We start from the raw sequence: 20,316 nt of genomic DNA on the forward strand, positions 1-20,316 counted from the left end.
CACTTCCATATAACTTCATTTGCGTGAAGCCTGGGTGATTTTTGTGACTAGACTTAAGCCTTTTTTTTAAAAACGAGGAACAGGAATAGCAGAAAGTCTGGTGTGGCAAATTATAACAAAGCTGTTTGTAGCCAGAGGCTTTTATAGGTACTCCCATCACTTAGGTCTCCCATTCTAATTTTGTATGCAATTAAAAAAACAGACACCTACAAAGTCGAAGAAGCTGGTGTAACTTCATACACTGTAAGTAGGGCCCTGAACTCAAAGACTATGCAAATGCTCTTTTGACTGTAACTTGTAGGAATTACTACTTCTAAAGGGTGCACCAAGTTTGGGGGTAGAGAAATGCAAAGAAATTGGTAAGAAATGCTGCTCGAAAGGGAATATCTCTATCAGTTCAAATGGTAAGACGGGCGCCATTAGAAGTCAAGAATGCGTCAGTACTGCTCTTGTTGGAAGACGAATGCCTCTGCCTTTGCCATAAATTACTAGGTGTTTAGATTCTTGTCTCCCGGTCATTCTCATATGAATTTCCTTTATGACCTTCACGGCTGCCATACCTCTTATTTAATCTTTTCAAATCTAATTTTAAATTAATTACCTTTGGTATACATACTTAATCACACTCTTAATTTTACTCTACAACAATGAATATGGTAGACTTTGGCCAAGGATTACAGTGTTAAAATAGTGGAGTCCAGTATTCAGGGAACACTGGCAACTATCTTTGCAGCAAGTTATAATTTACAGATTGCTCTAAGGAAATGCTACTTCACTTGATTCTTGTCATCTATCTCATGCTAATTTCCACAGAGAATAAAATGTATGGAGTTCAACTACACAAAATTCACAAAAGTTACCAAGAAACTCTTCCTTGAAAAATGTATAAGAAATCACTCATGCCCAAGGTATGGAAAAGATGAGACAGGAAATCCATAAAAAAGAAATAAAGAATAGACAATCAAACTAGCTATATTATATAAATCTAGTGAACCTGGCTTCTCAAAAGTTCAGTATCTTATGTTAGACAGTTCTTGTTTCCACAAACAATATTGAGTATATACATTTAATTTTTATTTTACTTGAAAAATTCTGAAAAGCAACAGACAAAATTACAAAAGTCAATGAAAATACACTGAGGACACAACACACATGGAGAATGAAAGCACTTACAGTAGAGTTAAAATAGAAATGACTTGAGTTCAGAAATTTACAATCACAAAAGACAAGAGACATTAAAGTTATCAAAACTCTAAAGAGCAGAAAAATGAATTTTAATATAAAACTTTCTTCTTGAAACATTTAAACTTCTACGAACCCCTATATTATACGTTTAAGTTGACTGTCATTTCATGAGCTATAATATCATATACCTAGATAGCAATTGTATGAGATAAAATTATTAGCCTCTAAGGCCTAAAAACAGCTGTTGCCTTATAGATTTTTATCAAAAGGGACAAAAATGTCATTCCTTTAAAATATAAATTTCTCACCTCAGTTATCATCAATTATCTTCAATTATCATCAATTTTTTTTTTCGAGACAGGGTTTCTCTGTGTAGCTCTGGCTGTCCTGGAACTCACTCTGTAGACCAGGCTGGCCTCAAACTCACAGAGATCCACCTGCCTCTGCCTCCTGAGTGCTGAGATTAAAGGCATGCGCCACCACTGCCTGGCAATAACATCAATTCTTATTAAAATATTCTAGGTAGTAGAGACTAAAAAGGTGTACTTAAATATTGATTAAAACCTCAAGTTTTGATAGCCCCTAAGCATCTGTACTGTTTCTTAAAGATTGAGTTTTATATACAGAGTACTTACAGTATGCTTCTAGTATATAAATCTGTCATTCATAAGGAATATACAATGTTAACTATAACAAACAGCCTTTTAGTATTTTCTAGTTATAGATTAGTAATTTGGGGGTAACAGATGTGAGTTTAGGAGGAATCAAGACTTAACAACTCCTCTTGTTGCTTTTGATATCTTCTTAGTACAACTGACATCAGTTGTTTTTAACCATGTGTAACAGTACCATAATAACAAATCAGTTTACTAATCTGTAGCGAGTATATTTATTATGCATAAGGCATGCAAATGACTTCAATGTCCATAATCAGGTCAAATTTAGTCTGTTACTTCAATTCCAAATAAAGTGGTAAAACATTATTCCAGAATTTTTTGGAACCTGGGAGTCTATTCTCTAAAAGTTGTTTTGACTCCACTGGCATTTTAGACCTCTGCTCTTTCCCCCTTCTCCCTAGGTTAGTACCAGGCTTTTCCGAATGTGTTCCATGTCTGCCATTTTTCATAGAACCCTTAATTTTACTCACTTTTTGAGACTGTTTTCTGTCTTCCTTACTTTCATTTTCATCTTCTTTTCTACCTATCTCCTTATATTTCCCTTCTTCCCCACCATAGGCTCCTTCCTCATTGTCATCACCATACATCTCATTGTGTTCTCTTTCTCCCCCCTCTTCCTCTCCTCCTTCTTGTCCCTCTTCTTCCTCATCTCCTTCCTCTGCATCCTCTCCTTCCTCCTCTAGTTCCTCTCCCTCCCCCTCCTCTCCTTCCCCCTCTTCCTCTCCTTCCCATTCCTCCTCTTCCTCTCCTTCCCCTTCCTCCTTTTCCTCTCCTTCCCATTCCTCCTCTTCCTCTCCTTCCCCTTCCCCCTCTTCCTCTCCTTCCCCTTCCCCCTCTTCCTCTCCTTCCCCTTCCCCCTCTTCCTCTCCTTCCCCTTCCCCCTCTTCCTCTCCTTCCCCTTCCCCCTCTTCCTCTCCTTCCCCTTCCCCCTCTTCCTCTCCTTCCCCCTCCCCCTCTTCCTCTTCTTCCCCTTCCTCCTCTCCCTCCCCCTCTCCTTCCCTCTCTTCCTCTTCTTCCTCTTCCTCTCCTTCCCTTTCTTCTCCTTGCCCTTTCCCCCCTCCTCCTTCCTCCTCCCCTTTATCATCTCCTTCCCCTTCTTCTCCTTCCTCCTCTTCCTCTTCTTCCCCTCCCTCCTCTCCCTCCCCCTCCTCCTCTCCTTCTCCCTCTTCCTCTCCTTCTTGCCCTTCCTCCTCTACTATCTCTTCTCCTTTCCCCTCTTCCTCCCCTTCTCCTTCTTCCTCTCCTTCCCCTTCCTCCTCTCCCTCTTCTTCCACTCCTTTCACTTCCCCTTCTCTTTCTTTCTCTTTCCTAGCTCCTTCCTTATTGTTTCCCTCGCATTCCTCCTCCCCACTTTGCTCCTCTGATGTGTCTTCTCCTCCCTCTTCCTCGTTCCTCCCCTCTTCTGGTTCTTGTTCCCCTTCTTCCTCCTCTTCCTCCTCTTCATTTCCTTCACCCTTTGGTTCTCTTTCTCCCATCTCTTGGTTTCTTTGCTCTCGGCTTCCTTCATCCCTCTCCATCTTCCCTCTTCCCTCAGCCCCCTTCTTCCCTCCTTCCTCCTCTTCTAAGTCTTTCTCTTCCATAACCAAGATGTGCCTTTCTCCCTTCCTCTTTCTCATCTTCCTCTCTAGTTTGTCCTGCACCCTTTGCCACTGTTCTGCTCCTAAACTACCCGTCTCACAGATTTGACTCCTTTCACCCTGAGACCCATCCTCTACCTCTCCCCCTGACTCTCCATCACTTTCACTCACCTCTTTTTCTGTACTGACATCTGGCAGGGCTTCTGTTTTCTCCTCCTTTCCTTCTCCTTCCAATTCCACAGTTTTCTCTTGTACCTGAACTTTTTGCTCCACTACTGCACTTCCTTCTGGGTCCTCTGGTCCTTCCTGCTCCTCTGGTATCCCTGACAAGTGGTCATACTTAAGATCGTATTTTGCAGTGACTATATCTGCTTTGGATTCGCTCTCACTCTCTTGTTCAGCACATTTCCTGCTGTACCATTGGCAGTGCTCAGTTTCCACTTCATCGTCATCTTTCTCCTCACTACTAGCTTCTACTGGCTCGGGCTGCTCCAACATCTCAGCTCTGCCTGGCTGACTTTCTCTTTCGCATTCAACATAACTGTCTGGTTCTTCTGCCACTTCTGTTTCACTGTCAAAGATCAAATTCTGCTCACTGATCTTCATTTCCTGAGCAGTATCTTTACTCTCTTCGCTCTCAGAATTCATGTCTTTGTCTTGTAAGTCATCGAAAAATGGATCTGGATCTGATTTTGCACTCTCTTCCCCATCTATGATATCATTCACATCTGTTATCTCCATCACCTCAGTTTTCTTCTCAGGGGCTAGTTCTGCAGTACTTTCCTGTTCTAGTTCCTCTTTTGGTAAACCCTTCTCAGCAGTGTTGACCTGAGGCCCTGCCTGGTCTAGGCCATTACCTACTTCCTCATCTGAAAGTGTTCCCATAATCTCGGTTGGTCGTATCATGAAGATCCCTTTTGCTAGATATTGTTTGTATACTGTCCCTTCTTTTATTTCTGATATCTCTTCATAGTCATAACTATCATCATTTTCAGTACAAGGTGTACTTTCCATCGCTTCCTCTGTAAAGTCTTGACTCTGTAAAGTTTTTGAAGTAACCATCAGACTATTATTAATTGGCAAAGGCATCCAAGTTATATAAATCACTGTACAGATTTTACATTTGTATCTATAACAGCTAGGGAAGGCTCACATTCCAACTTCATAAATTATTAGATTAAATAATTAAAACATGAGTCACAAATTAACAAGCTAATAGAAACAGTATAACAAATACAATCATTTTTACTCACTCAAGTAGGCCTGACTGAGCCTAACATAAAAGCAGCATATGAAATATGGGGTGCACATCCATTTAAAGAGAAGGGGTTCCCATTGCTACTGTTTCCAGGTCTGCTCTTTAGAAAGTTTTGAAATTTGAATCCTAAGAGAGACAGTCCCAACTACCAGAACTTATTTCTAATTGCATGTGCCTTTCCTTTTGTCAACAACCCAGAAAACTTCAAGCCAAGCATCTAAGACATTGGAAGAAGAGACACAGGAAAGATGGTGGCTTGAGGCAGAGTGAGTCACCGAGGTAGTAGGCACTCAATGCTCCGCCAGCAGTGTCAAGAGACCAGCTCTCCTGTGTTCAAAGACACGCTGTCACTCGCTGTGTCTCGCACTTCTAGAGCACTACCTGTATGTTTTTATAATTCAGCAAGATCCTCCTGCATTTTGTAGGATCTGGTTTTAAGACTTTTAACCTAATAATATAGCAAAGGCAGTAGAAACATTAAGTGATTTCCAAAACCAAACCTCAAAGTGAATTGCTTTATTTTAGTAACTTCCAAATACCTCCTATTTTTATTTCATTGGCCCTTAAAGTCAGGAGAAGCAAAAATAATGAATTTATCATTTATCTAGGGTTGTGGAAATCCCATGCTGTTTGTTACTCCTGACACTGTGACGAACTAAAGTGCCTCTTTTCCACTCGTCTACAGCTGCTTACTAATTTCCAACTTTTATTTAAATCACGGCTTTATGCTAATCCTTCTGTAATAAAGTCCAATCCAAATATTGTAAAATGATTATCAAACACTTTACACTAAAAACAACTCACAAAACTTTAGAGCTAGAAAGATGTGAACATTATCCAGCAAAGTCTCATAGTGGCTCACGCAGTCATATAGAGCCAAATCAAGGGCTACAGTCGATAAATAGCAGCCTCTTCCCTCAAGTTACAGCTATGATGACTATTACTTGGCCGAAAAGAATTGTAATAACTTAGGTGAATAAGTGGATGAGCAAATTCTAGCAATGAAATTCTATGAGAAAATATATACCAATAAAAGAAAGCAAACAGAAGTCATCTACATTGGATTCCTGTCTTTGAAATTTTACTACAAGTGAATGATTACCTTTTTGTCCTCTTTACAAAAAAATTTCAAAGAAAGATAGTTAAAACTGTTCTTACCTACCACAATAATAGTAATAATAATAATAACTCTATATTATACCTTTGGTTTTTGAATTGGTGAAAATTTTAATGATGTCTCACTGGAACTCAGGTCCATCACATGTGTCTGAAATAAATAAAAACATATGTTCTAGATAAAATGGAAAAATTATATATGAATAATAAATGCGAAGAAACTCAGGCATTACTACAATCTATTTACAACTGCCAACTAATGATGTCAAGACAGAAAAGCTGCCGAGAACTCAATAAGCCTGATACTCAAGATTGCTTAAAGCAATCCAATACCTTTCAGCTTCTCTATATTAGACGCAGAACAGGAGCCCTTCCTACTTGTTTAGGTGGATGGAGTGTCAGAATGTGATACTGGAGTGGCCTTCTTAGAGCATGGGAACAGAGTTGCAAGGAAAGAGGTGTCCCAAGGCAGTTGGCAGGGGAAAACGTGTGTTAAAGGATGGTAAGAACGAGAGACAAAATGCTTCAGTGAGCGCCGCTAGTGCAGAATTTTGTAGTCAGGCTTTACAGAAATCCTGGCATGAGCTAAAAGATTTCTGAATTTAGTCTTTGTAGGCCTAGATTTAAAAAGATAAAATCATTTATTTATTCAACAAAATACTATGTCTCAGGACATTTCCGTACAAGCACAGTGTGTATTTCAGCCACACTTCCTACTCTACCACCCCTTCTCACCCCGTTGTCCCTGCCCCCCTACATAGTTCTCCATCCATTTTCCTGTCAGAATTTTTTTTCCAGTCAAGATTCCACGCATGAATTCCACAAAATGTGATATCTGTGTTTGAGTCCATAAGCTTCTATTTGGTTTCCTTTGCGCTGTGGCACTGATCTCCACACACCAAACAGCTTCAGGACCATAAGAAATTACACTGTGGGCTGCGGAAGACACAGTCTAGATAAGACAAGAGACCTCAAATCACACTGGAAACTCATTCTGGAGTATTTTTCTGGATTTCCAAGATTACTATCAGGGTGTTGCAACGGGGGAGCCATCCTGCAGTGGGTCTTACTATCTAAACTTAACTGCACTTAGAACTGAAGGTTCCTATCTTCGTATCTTTGCCGCCAAATTGTGTAGCAATTTCCTCCTAATTGAAGCATTCTATCTTGAAGGGAAGCTCGCTAAGACTTAGGAAGTAGACAAATCACAAGTACCAAGAGTCACGGAAACATGTAAGCTTCATTCACAAAGTCCCTCCTTCCAGGATATATAATCAGTGAGGACTACTGGTGAGAGGAGACTCTTTGATCAGCTGAGTTGCCTTCAAGGTATACAGGGGGTTCCAAGGAGGTATGTTTTTGGCAGCATCACACATTCTAGGACAGGATTTTCAGTGATAAGATTTTCATAGATGACCTTAGAGTCATCTATACACTTGTATGTAACCCCTCTCACATTCCTGTAAGTAGCCCACAATGAACCATTGGCTTATCAAGTTGGACTTTGGTGGTATTGTTAATTTGGTCTGTTGGTTCCCTGTATAGGATGGCTACATGTTCGTTTATGTGCCCCAAACAAAAGCTGCACAATAGTTTGCAGGCAATATTGCATGAGTTTGGTAGGTAGCAGCCTAGAGACAGGTTGGCTTGGAGGAAGAAATTCTGACACAATGCTCCAGAGAATTCTGTGCAGTGGGAAATTAGAATGCAATGCTGAGTGGAAAGGAAGGTGTTTTTCTTGACAGGAGCCTCAGGAATCCAACTTTCAGAAACTAAAGCAAAGAATTGTGTAAGATTCTGCATGATAGTCGTGAGTGTGTGTGTGTGTGTGTGTACAGAGAGTGGGCTTACCAGACTGACATTGTGCACATTATGTCAAAACTTACAGATCACTGCCAAATATTCCACATAAACATTTTAGCAGGAAGTCCAGCTGTAATTACACTCAACACTACACAACAAACTGATAGCCATACCATGTATACCAGAAGGAAAGAGGCGCTAAATAGGAGTATCTCACATAATAGTGTAAGACACATCCATTCCAACAAACGTGCAAATCTCAACATAGAAACACTATGAAGGCTGTGGCCTTTAGGCCATCATAAGTTCAAATCCAGGTGATGGGATTACAGAGTGAATTCTAAAACTGACCGGTTACAGAATGAGACTGCAATCTCAAAGGCAATCAACAACATACAAGCTATAAAAGGAAACACTTGATTCCATTTAAAGGCAAATCAATTAGAATAAGAGATTTATTAAATTAAAGACTAGAGAGTATGGAATAATGATGTATTTCAATTCATATAAAAATAATTGCCAATCAAGATTATCACACCTAGTATGCTGGTTAGTTTTACGTCAACTTAACACAAGCTAGGGTCATCAGCGACGACAGTCTCAATTGACAAAATGGCTCCAGAAGATCCAGCTGTAGGCAAGCCTGTAGGTCATTTTTTAAATTAGTGATTAATGTGGAAGGGTTCAACCATTGTAGGTGGGGCCACTGCTGGGCAGGTGGTCCTGGGTTCTATAAAATGTAGGCTGATCAAGCTATGAGGAGTAAGCCAGTAAGCAGCTCCCTTCCATGGCCTCTGCATCAACTCCTGTCTCCTGGTTCCTGTGCTGTGTGAGCCCTTGCCCTCATTGCTTTTGATGATGAACTGTTATTCAGAACTGAGTAAAATGTGAAATAAACCCTTTCTTCCAAAGTTGCTTTTGGTCATGGTATTTCATCACTACAAGAGTAACTCTAAGACACCTAGCAAGGTTATCCTTCAAATTCAATGGAGAAATAAAGACCTTCTAAGATAAGTTTGCACCAATGTAAGCCATGACTAATAGACTAGAATCACAGAAGACAATTAAAGCAATCCTACACCTAGAAGAGAAAGGAGACCAAACACAATCATGAGAGCACTGAAAAGAATACCTCTCACTGTGAGACTAGTCATACAATTGAGAAGCAGTTAGCCACCACTTCTAGGACGAGAGGAAGACATGCTAAAGCAAGAAGAAATAAACAGATTTTTGGAAAGAACTAAATCAGTAACATATACACACCTTTCAATAATAACTTGAATGTAAATGGGGTTAATTTACCAATCAAAAGACACCAGTTGGGTGACTGTATTTGAAAACAAAGAGCTATATACTTTAGGCAAAGAACTGCATCAAGAATACATACAGAGAACTGAAAGAGGTGGAAATTTATTTCAAAGTGAATGGAATCTGAACATAAGCAGGAGTAGCTATACTAATAGCCAACAAATATGCTGAAAGCCAGGATTAGAAACCAAGATTGTCACTACTTATTGATCAAGGAAACAATCCATGAAAAATACATTAAAATACATATACATACATACATACATACATATATACATTCACCAAATATGAAGTGTTCGATTTTATGAAAAAATACAACTATAGGTGAAGGGAAAGATATGCTCCAACACAATAATAGTGGTGACTTCAGTACTGTATTCTTATCCAAGAAAAAATGCAACACAGTAATGTTACATATATTTCAACAGATGTAGAATGCACATTTCTTGACATCAGCATATGGAACATATGTAAGACCATAAAGGAAATTTTACAAAATTCAAACACATTTTAATTTCTAACATATTATCAGACTACATGGGATAAAAAGAAAATAACAGAAATCAATAGAAAGAAAAACTATAGCCATTACACAAACACATGGAAGTCATAGTTTTCGGTGACGATCAGACCACTGAAAAATTCAGAAGAGGTAAATATAAATGGAGTAGTACTCAGCAGTAAAAAACGACATCTTAAAATTTGCATGCAAATGGAGGGAACTAGAAAAAAATCCATCCTGAGTGAGGTAACAACTCAGATGAACAAGGTACGTACTTACTCATAAGTGGATACTAGCTGTAAAGCAAAGGATAACAAGTCTATAGTCCAGGACCCTAGATAAGCTAAGTAACAACGTCAACCCTAAGAGAAACACACATAGATCCCCCTGGGAAGGGGAAATAGACAAGATCTCCTGAGAAAATCGGGAGCATGGGGGTAAAAGGAGAAAGGAGTGCGGAAGGGGAGGAGGACCTGAGAAAGGAAGCAGGGAGAAGAACTTGACGGAATGGGATAGTCGAGGTAGGTGAAGGACAGATATGAGAGCAAGGAAAGAGATACCTTGATTGAGGAAGCCATTATGGGGCCTAGCATAAATCTGGCACTAGAAAAATTCTCAAGAATCCACAAGGATGACAGCAGCTAAGACCCTAAGCAATAGAGGAGAGGGTGCCCGAACTGGCCTTGCCCTGTAGTCAGATTGATGAATATCTAAAATGTCAACATAGAACCTTCATCTAGCAACTGATGAAGACTGGGGCAGAGATCCACATTGGAGCACTGGACTGAGCTCCCAAAGTCCAGTGGAAGAGTGGGAGGAGTGAGAATATGAGCAAAGGGGTCAAGACCATGATGGGGACACCCACTGAAAAAGCTTACCTGAGCTGATGGGAGCTGATGGGAGCTCTGGTGAGGAAGGGAAAGAACCAGCACAGGACCAAACTAGACCCTCTGAATGTGGGTGACAGTTGCATGGCTGGAGCAGACTGAAGGGCCACTGGCACTGGCACCAGGGCTTATCCCTACTGCTTGTATTGGCTTTTTTGGAACCCATTCTCTTTGGATGGATACCTTGCTCAGCCTAGATATAGTAGGGAGGGCTTTGGACCTTCCCCATCAATCTGAGGAGTAAACGGGAGGGTGGGGTGGGGGGAAAAGGTGGAGGGAATTGGAAGAGGGGAGAGTGGGAACTGGATTGGTATGTAAAGTAAAAAAAGGTACTTTGTTTTCTTTTTTTAAAAATAAAATAAAATAGTAAAATATATGAAAATGGAAACATAATATGCCAGAACCTGTGGGCTACAGAGAAAGCTGTAGAAAAAGGCATGTGCATAGCACTGAGTGAAGAAGTAAACACACAAAACAGCCAGAGAGATCACAAAAACAACAATGATCTCAAGGCCTTAAAAAACAAGAATAAAGCAAAACCCAAATCAGTAGAAGGAAAGAAATGATACATAATGAAGATCATATCAGAAATGAATTAAATGGAGATTAAAAGACCAGCATAAAAAGTCAATGAAACAAAGAACTACATCATTGAAGCATAAATAAAATGGACAACACCTTAGCAAGACTAACCAAAAAGAAAAAAAACCCAAATGCATAAAATAAGAGATAAAAATGGAACAATGTGGAGAAAAAGGAATACTTAAAACTCTTAGTAGGAATATAAACTAGTATAGCCATGATGTACAGTGCAAAGGTTTCTCAAAAGCTAAAAATAGAGCTATTTGTTATTTAAAAATAACTATTTAAACTATTATTAAATTACTAATTATTAAATATTACTAATTATCAAAACTATTATTTAAAAATAATCTAGTTCTACTGTTTGGGTTTATATGTGAAAGAAATGAAGTGAGCATACAAAAGAAATACCTGTAAAGACGGGTGGTGGTGGCGCACGCCTTTAATCCCAGCACTCGGGAGGCAGAGGCAGGTGGATCTCTGTGAGTTCGAGACCAGCCTGGTCTACAAGAGCTAGTTCCAGGACAGGCTCCAAAGCTACAGAGAAACCCTGTCTCAAAAACCAAAACCAAACCAAACCAAACCAAAACCAAAAACCTATATACACCCATGTTTAGTGCAATAAAAGTCATTAGTTAAATTATGGATTCTGTGAATAGATAAAGAAAAATACACATACACTCTCTCCCCCTGTCCCTCTCTCTGTCACACACACACACACACACACACACACACACACACACACACACACACACACCCCAGAGTGTTTAATTCAGCCAGAAAGAATAATTAACTCATGTCATTATCAGGAAAATGGATGTAACTGTAGGACACAGGTTAAGCAAAATAAATGTAACATAGACCAAATATTATATGTTTTCTCTCATAAACAGAAACTAAAAGGAAAGATGACCTAGAAGCAGAAGGTGGGTTGCTAAGGGAAGGGGAGGGAGCTGGCAGAGGGAAGTAAGCATAGAGAAAAATGGGTCAAAGGGAGGGTACACGAGATCAAAGCTTGACTTATGAAGGTATGGAAATGTCACAGTGAAACCCACTGATATTAGTATGCACTATTAAATATTAGCAAAAATCAGCATTTTAGACATAAAAGAATATACAAAGTATATACACTCAAGCTCATGGGGAACTCATATCTAAATAGACCAAAAATAATTACCATATTTAAGACATCAGTAGTTTCACCAAGGTTTTCTGAATCCACTGCCGAAGAATTTTCCGTCTCTGTCTCTTTGTTCATTTTATCTTCAAAATAATCTGAATGAATAAAAGCAAAAAGTCAGACTTAGATCTAACAGAAATGAGAAAAGCAAATGAACAAAAAAATCACTCTATAATACATCATGGGGTATAACTGCATCCAAGGCCTTCTAGTCTTGTGATTGGAGATGAACAGTAGTTATTCATAGTAGCAGCACATTTTCAAATCTCACACTGAGAGTTTTCTGTGCTGACAAATATGGACTACCTATTCAGTCCTAATAAGTATCTTCTAATCTATGAAATGAAGAATATTTTTTCTTACTGTTTCTTTTTCCAACAATATACCCACCCGAATTCCCACCCCCATCTTCTAATCACACTGGTTCCCTTTTCTAAGGCATTACCTCCAAATCTTTGTCTCTATTTTCTTTGTCTGGGATGCATATATTCTGACTCCTTGAATTACTTTACTTTTAAATTAAATTTAGTTATAAAAAGTTTAGTTTAGACTTTAGAAGAAATTCTTATTGACTCTAGCTACAAAATTATAGAATTACGTATCACTCCACACTGAAATCTCCTGAAGTGTGAAATAACTTTCCTACGCTATAAACCTGTCTCTCTCTCTCTCTCTCTCTCTCAACACACTCTTTGGCACAATCTGCTACGATTTTCAACATTTTAAATTTTTTTTGAAATTTTTATTTTTGAGAATCTCAAACATGTACACAGTGAAATATGACCATCTCGATCTGATACATCGTTCTCTAACCCTTTCCATGCTCCCTCTCAACTTCCTAACTTTTTTATGTTTAAGGCTAAACTGACGCTGATGCATATTTCAAAGTATGCCCTATGAAAGGTGCACGTGACTAGCTCATTACTGATGTCCTGCTTACCATGCCTTTTCCATGGCCTGCTCTTGCCAGGGTCCCTGGCTCTTTATTAAATCAGCCATTTGCCTAGATTCCTCAAAGATATAAAAGTCATCTCTGCCATGCTTTATCTCCAACCCCTAGGTTTCATTTTCAATATTACTGGTGTGTGTGTGTGTGTGTGTGCGTGCGTGCGTGCGTGTGTGTGTGTGTGATATGTACATGGCATGTGTGTGAGGTCAGAAGACAAGTCGTGGAGTCAGTTCTCTTCTTCCACCTGTATGTGACAGCCAGAAACGAGCCCCGGTCACCAGACCTTCACAGCAAAGGCGGTTAACCTCTGGGCCATCTCATCTGCTTCTATTTCCTATTTTAGTCCCCAAACTACTGTTTTTCTGATCCCTTGGTCATGAGCTTATATTCAGGTATACATTGGTAGTAATGGACACATTCTCCTAAGATACACTAATATCTCCAAATAAAGTTATGTAGAAGAGGTGCAGAATAGTTAGTCAGCCATTTCTCTTTTAACCTTAATGTGGGTTCAAGAGCTCAAACTCAGGTTCTCACTCATACTTAGCAAGGGTCTTTATCTTCTGTGTCATCTTGCCAGACCTTTAATTCAGTATTATTAAACACATTTCAAAGATAAAGAACCCGGGGCATTGAAAAATTAAGATGGTCCCAGAGTTTAGAAATAGCAGAACCTGGCATGTGATTTAGATGAGCTGAGCTACATAGCTGCACGCTGAAGCACATGAGCACAGCAGTGCACCGCAGGGCAGCACAGACTTCCACTGACACCCTGTCCACTGCAGTCGCCAACTGAATGTAGGTAGGTCACATCTCTTTGAGCCTTGCTTTTCTTAGCCATAAAACAAAGACTATTTTCCCACCAAAGTCATGGAATTTGCAGTGTACTGCCCACTGCTCCATAGAGTAGCTGCTATTATGAGTGGTGTATGGAGGGTATAGATTTCCGCTCCAACTAGAAATGCCACACTCTAACTAGAGGGAAGATAATAGAGCAAACTGTAAAAACCAGGTGTTTCATTTCTTTCTAGTTCTGGGAATGAATCTCAGGGCCTTACCCACACTAAACAAGTACTCTGATTATCCCACCAACCTATGTTCTAGCCCACAAGCATGAACATGAGAGGAGTGCCAATCCCATTTCCACTGAGAGCACACCAACCTTACCTGAGTCCAGTGGCTCCACCGAGTCCGAGGGGCTTTGCTCTGAGAAGTTATTCATAGACAAGCGGAAAGGGACTGAACTGGGGGAAAAGAAACCAGCAGAAGTTCCCTCTAAGGGAGGCAGTGCTCCCATCAGTGAAGCAGGACCTGGCAGTTTCTCCTTTAAAGAAAGGTTAAACAAACTGTCAGATGATCTTACATATAACAGCTGCATACACTTTCCTGTAGTTACTGAAAATATTGAAGAGAAAAAGCCTTCAAGTCTGCCATTGTTCCACAACATGCGCATAAGCATTCCCAAGGTCTCAAAAGCCTTGTACTTCTGTCTTTGTATCGTCAGTCCCCTAAACTGTCTCTATCAAAGTCTATAAGTCTATTTTTTATGTTAGGGAGTGTGTTTGTGTTTCAGCTATCTACCCTGAGAAACAAAAAGTTGTTCATAAGAAACAACTATTACCACAGGCTGATGGGACAGTCTTCATTATTCCGTATATATTGTTTCATAATAAAATACAGACATAACTTCAAAAGGAATACATCTTAGAACTTAAAATAAATAATTTTCAAAGCTTTTAAGTATTTAAATATTTTCATTTTAAAGACATGTAACTTATATAGCAATTTTAAAGCATAGAAGAGAGTCTCTAAACGTAATTAGTAGGAAACATTCTGTCTCCAAGTGAAGGACTTACTTCTTTGTTACCCATATTTCATTGTTTATAAACTATAACCTTCCATTGTTTAGGACGTTTAACAAAAAGAAGGCAGCATTATGCTAAATATTATGTGCCCCATGTCTGCTGTACAATAGAACACTATCTCTTAAACTAATACTGTGGTGTATATTCTTAAAGCTGTGTTACACGGATAAAAACGTTCTTATCACAGTATTACCAAAAAGACGCATGTAACAAATAGTCATCATACATCAGCACACAGTTTAAGGAAAGATCAAGGGACCACTTACTTAGAGCTAAGAAAGATCTATACGAAATGTGCTGTGTGTATGATAATGATCTATAAACAAAGGATAATCATGATAATTTGAATTTTCCCATTTGTATTCTTTAATATCAACTCCGAACTTATGTCATAAGTTCAAAAGCCTTTATCTCTGATCATTTTCATCTTAAAAGACCCTCCCTTAAAAAGAGAATTGTTGCTATTTTATTTGCAGTGGTTGACAATATTTATCACATACATTAGACCACAACTGTACCCGCTCTCTTCGCCGCAGACGTGCTGATAAAGATCTATTCAGTGGAGTTCCTGGGCTGAGGTCAATAGTGGACATAGAACCTGTACTTAGGTAAGGTTCATACGCGTCTTCAAATTCCGATTCATCTATTGAACCAAGTCGTGGGGTGGCAAAAACTAGCATGTGACATCCACCACAGGCAATCTGCAAGTGTAAATCCACAGAAAAATTGATCAATGCTAACATCAAACACAAATGGACTAACAGTTATCAGATCAGCAACAAGACATTTACTTGGAGGCAAACCTCTGAGATGGTCTTGCTCATGGCTTCTTTCTACACATAGGTACAAGTATGCATATACATATATGTGTGTATCTATGTATACATGTACAGATGTATACATTTACATGAATTAAACATAATTCTTTAAACAGATTGAAAATTAAAACCAATCTATTCCAACATTTCCTTTCAACTTAATATAATCTAGAGAAAATGTTCTTGTCACAGTATGCATCTCATTAAAACTTAGAAAATGTTATGTTTTAATCTTTAAACAACATTAAAAACTTCACAAAATATCTAGAGAATAATAGGTATGTAAATTAATAAGAATAACTAGTCTCTGACCATTATAACGATAAATATACAAGATCTGCACAGGATTGGGGCCTTCAACATTCTATCATGAAAGACAGGGACAGCCACTAGGTACCCTGCTCTAAGGAACTATTGGCAGTTAACTACTACAGACAGAGAAGAGGACATTTTCTTTAGTGGTGTAGCCAGTAGTGCACTGGCCATGTTCTAGCAAATAGCCTCTCATCATGTAAGCAATCCTAAATCCAGTCAACCAAAAAGAGAAAAAGGCATGAGAGTAAGAGACATGCTAGTTGAAAAGAAGAAAGCATTGAGAGGGAGAAGGAAAAGGATATGAGAGAGTAATGAGGAGATGAACGAAATCATAATACATACACATATATAGATATGAAATTGTCAAAAATAAAAAAGATGATGTCTCCAAATCTTTTCCTTTCAAAGAACACTTTCTAAATTAAAGGCTTACAAGTCTTCAGAGGAAAATACAAGCACACTGAACAAAATAATAAAAAATAAACACACTAAGGAGTTTGAAGTTGTAAATGCTTTTCACAAAAACGTTAACAAAACCCCTATGCTAATAACTGCAGTGAGAGAGAACTGAGTCCTCAGACTGCTTATCCAATGCCAGGGGCCGCCCCAGAACATGCACATGTGGGCAACAATGAACACAGGAGGGGATATGTGTGCACCTGTTTTTATGTGTATGTAAAAATGGATAAAGGTGAGGATGTGAATTTGGAAGAGAGGCGGCATGGGAAGGATGGAGGAGAAGTAATGCAATTATGTTTTGATTTTTAATTGCAGAAATTAGCAAAGCTATCTCTAATAATCCTAAATACAAATGGTCTTAACTCACCAATGAAAGCCATTGAAAAAAGACCCTATACTATGATAAAAATGAACATGAACTCTACAGCATGGACGGGCTCACTGTGAGCCTTGTCAGTTTGGTTGCTCACCTTCCTGGACTTAGGGGGAGCTGGGAGGACCTTGGACTTAACATAGTGAAGGGAACCCTGATGGCTCTTTGTCTTTGGAGAGGGGTGGAGTGGGGGTATGGGTGGAAGGGAGGGGAGGGAAGGGGGAGGAGGAGTGGAGGAGATGGAAATCTTGAATAAAAAAATGAGAAAAAGAAAAAAAAATCCCCTGAAAAAAGCAGCCTAGGGGTTTCTTTTAGCTTTCAGCTGCAGGTTGAGGCCCATCATAATAAGAGTCACAGTGGCAGAGCTTGAGGGAGGTAATCACATCAGATCCATAGCCAGGAGCAGACAAAAGGCATGTATGCGTGCTAGTTAGTGCTCAGCTTGCTCTCTCCTGTGCACACAGTCCAAGGCCCAGTCTGGAAAATGATGCTGTTGACATTCAGCATCGACTTCAGACTTCAGTGAACCTAATTAAGAAAATTCCTCACAGGCACACCCACAGGCCAACTCAATCTAGACAATCCCTGATTGAGGCCCCTCCCAGGTGATTCTAGACTGTGTCAAGCTGGCAACTAAAACCATCACAGCTATCAGATTAATAAAAGAAGGATTCCATAGTATGAAATGCAATGCCTTTGGAGAAGTAACATGAGCACTAGCAAGCAAGCAGCATTTACATGTCCAAGTTCTTAGCTGGTGAAAATATTAGAAACAATGCAACAGAAGATTGACTGATCATGAGGTGGCACTGAAAAGATAAATTCTTATCTGAGTGCTCAGCCAATAAATCATTTGCAACAGTGTTTACATATTATCCAGTCGCTTCTTGTGCAGGGTTTAAGAGTGCCCAACCTCCCCCAGGTCTGTTGCATTTGCCCTGTTAGCCGTGTGAGCAAGGCATTCTACTGGGTACTTGCTACATGGGACACAAAGCTTACAGGCATGGCATGCTCCAGGTTTGCAAGAGAAGTGAACATGAAGCAGAAAAAGCAGTATTTGTAAAAAAACGTTGTTGAAGGAACAAAACCGGAAACATCTAACGTTTGCCTCTTACATAACTGGTTATGGTCATTATTAGCTATTTTTATGAAATGCTCATACAGATGTAAAAACATGTGTTTTTATGAAATAAAAGTTTCAAATCTAGAAATATGAAAATATGCAAGAGGAAATGGGAAACTCTTACCAGATGAACTGTAAATTTCAAAAAATTACAGCACAATGTAGGAAAGAACTGGTTGGTAAAATTCTCCATCCCGAGTCCTAATTTTCCATGTCGGCCATCGCCAAAAGTGTACATGAGGCCTACATCTAAAACGCAAACAAAATCAAAGTTACTCGCATTCCATTTGTACAGATCTAGCTGTAGACTCATATCTTCACTTCTATTGCAGTTAGCTTTTCACAGAATTCTGAATTGAACTGGCTCTGGTCTACTGGCCTGCGCAAAGTACAGTATTTGGTGGTTCTTTACATAAGAGCAGGCAGTGGAAATGAGAACGGAACACTAAAGCTTGGTGGTCAAAGTCGTGTGTGTCTGTTACGCATTGCAGTCTATTTAGGACCATCACTGGCCTCTGTCTACTACATGCCAGGAGAATCCCTTTCTGAAGCAGTGAGAATGAAAAATGTCTCCAGATATCATCTGTCTCTCGCAGGGGTGTAAATTTGTCACTGGTAGAGAACTACATACTTAGAATACAGTCGTCTCTTTTATTACTTTGGCTCCTGGGATGTGGGACACTGCCAAACCAATGGCTGGAGTCAATCAAGCATTCCGACCAATCCCCATAGCAATATCTGGGTCATATCTTGATTAGCACATGATGATGAGCGATACTGCCACTTCTAACCCCCACCGTCACACACTGACACCACAGTTGCATTTAACTTCTGCGCTTCTTTGCAAGCCCCTCCTTCATACCCTGCATTTAAAAGGCGCGTGGTGAGTGCCACAGAAGCAGAGGCCAATCAGGGCACAGACGAGCGGACATTCCCTCTAGTCAGGGCATTAAAGAAGGCTTTCAAAGTCAACCCTAAAAGATAGAATTTAGTTCCAAGAAGGAAATAAAGCACCCTCCATGCAGAATCAGCAGTACAAGGGAAAGCTTGTACAAGAACAGGCCAGGCAAAAGACCAGAAAGTCATCAGCAAGCCGAATATGGAGAACTCGGAGAGATCAGAATCTAAAGCAGGAAGGCAAGAGCACTAAGGAGGATGAAATTTGTTTAGATTGTACATTTTTAATTCTATTTGAAGAGCAGCAAGCCTTTTAAGTGAATGGCTTTAGGCTGGAAAATGATTAGCTTATATCTGCGGTTTCTGACTGAAGAAGACAAAGCGGCTGCACACTGAGGGAATCTCCTGACTGGAGACTGACTTAAGTAATAGAAGAGAATTCAGGAAGATGCTAAGTTACTGTTCTAATTTACAAAAGTGAGCAAATTCCTTTAATGCGTGCTTTTCCAAGATGATTTTCTTTTGCTTGAGAAAGTAACCCTTATCTCATTTGCTTGATTGAACTTCCAAGCTCAAAGAACATTTAGAAATATGAGCTATTGATAGGGAACTGGCAAGATCTTAAGAAAACTCAATATATGTCATTGTACTAGATAAACTAGAGAGAGAAAAAAATCTGTAAAACTTGTTCCTTCGGGAGGATAGATGAGCAAAAAGTCAAACAAACTTAATATTCAGTTATTAGTGGCATAACTTTTCATCAGGTAGAAAAAGTACTATGCAAACAACTGAACAATCTATGAGAAGGTTCACCATTCAGAAAACGTACATTCACCATCAGGGACAATTTAGGGTTGATGAGAAACGGCACTATGAACAGAGAAGCCAGTATTAGGGCAGCACAGTACGGGACACATATCAACAGCTCCATAGTGTCTCCTATGGGACATAGTGTTGTTACATGCTACGCAAAGGAGAACATCAGTACTTCGTTTTTCTCGAAGGGTCTGTGGGAAAGACGGAACTATTTGTGGTAGTAGCTCACATTTTCTAAGTTCTACTTCTCTAAATAGATACCACTGCATGAGCTCTGCTCTTTTTGGAGCTGTTTTGGATAGAAGGAAGGAAAACAAATACAAGAATCTGAATTATTCAAATATACTAGAATTATTTCTGACTTTTCCATGTTTTACTTTGTTTTTAGATGAAGCATTTTGTTACAAAGCATGTAAGTTTTCAAAGATATAAATTCCCTACAGTGAATGGCTAAGTCACTTCAAGGGATAATTTTATTAAGTCTTACATTATCAACAGCATCTAGTTTATAAGACTAAAAAGTAAACAGGCCAACAGAACATCTCCTTGTGCAATGCAGAGGCAACAAAGAGATGAATTTGCTCAGTGGTTTTTGTGGTGGCCTTCAAGGAAAGGAAGGAGTCAGT

The 20,316-nt window shown here is 39.4% G+C and overlaps 1 protein-coding gene across 2 annotated transcripts in view; it reads right to left on the minus strand.

Annotated features, from left to right (window-relative positions):
- The window catches only part of Rpgr (retinitis pigmentosa GTPase regulator), a 49,333-nt gene that overhangs the window by 15,207 nt on the left and 13,810 nt on the right, over window positions 1-20,316 (minus strand). The window contains exons 9-14 of one of the 2 annotated variants that reach the window (XM_038316882.1): window positions 18,102-18,226; window positions 15,408-15,590; window positions 14,192-14,348; window positions 12,073-12,170; window positions 5,899-5,964; window positions 3,611-4,477 (exon numbers count right to left, since the gene is read on the minus strand). In XM_038316882.1, coding sequence (XP_038172810.1) covers window positions 3,611-4,477; window positions 5,899-5,964; window positions 12,073-12,170; window positions 14,192-14,348; window positions 15,408-15,590; window positions 18,102-18,226 — 1,496 coding nt within the window. The remainder of the gene's footprint in view (window positions 1-3,610; window positions 4,478-5,898; window positions 5,965-12,072; window positions 12,171-14,191; window positions 14,349-15,407; window positions 15,591-18,101; window positions 18,227-20,316) is intronic. The other variant, XM_038316883.1, reaches the window with a different exon arrangement.

Source organism: Arvicola amphibius, chromosome X, assembly GCF_903992535.2.
Source record: "Arvicola amphibius chromosome X, mArvAmp1.2, whole genome shotgun sequence".
NCBI lineage: Eukaryota > Metazoa > Chordata > Mammalia > Rodentia > Cricetidae > Arvicola > Arvicola amphibius.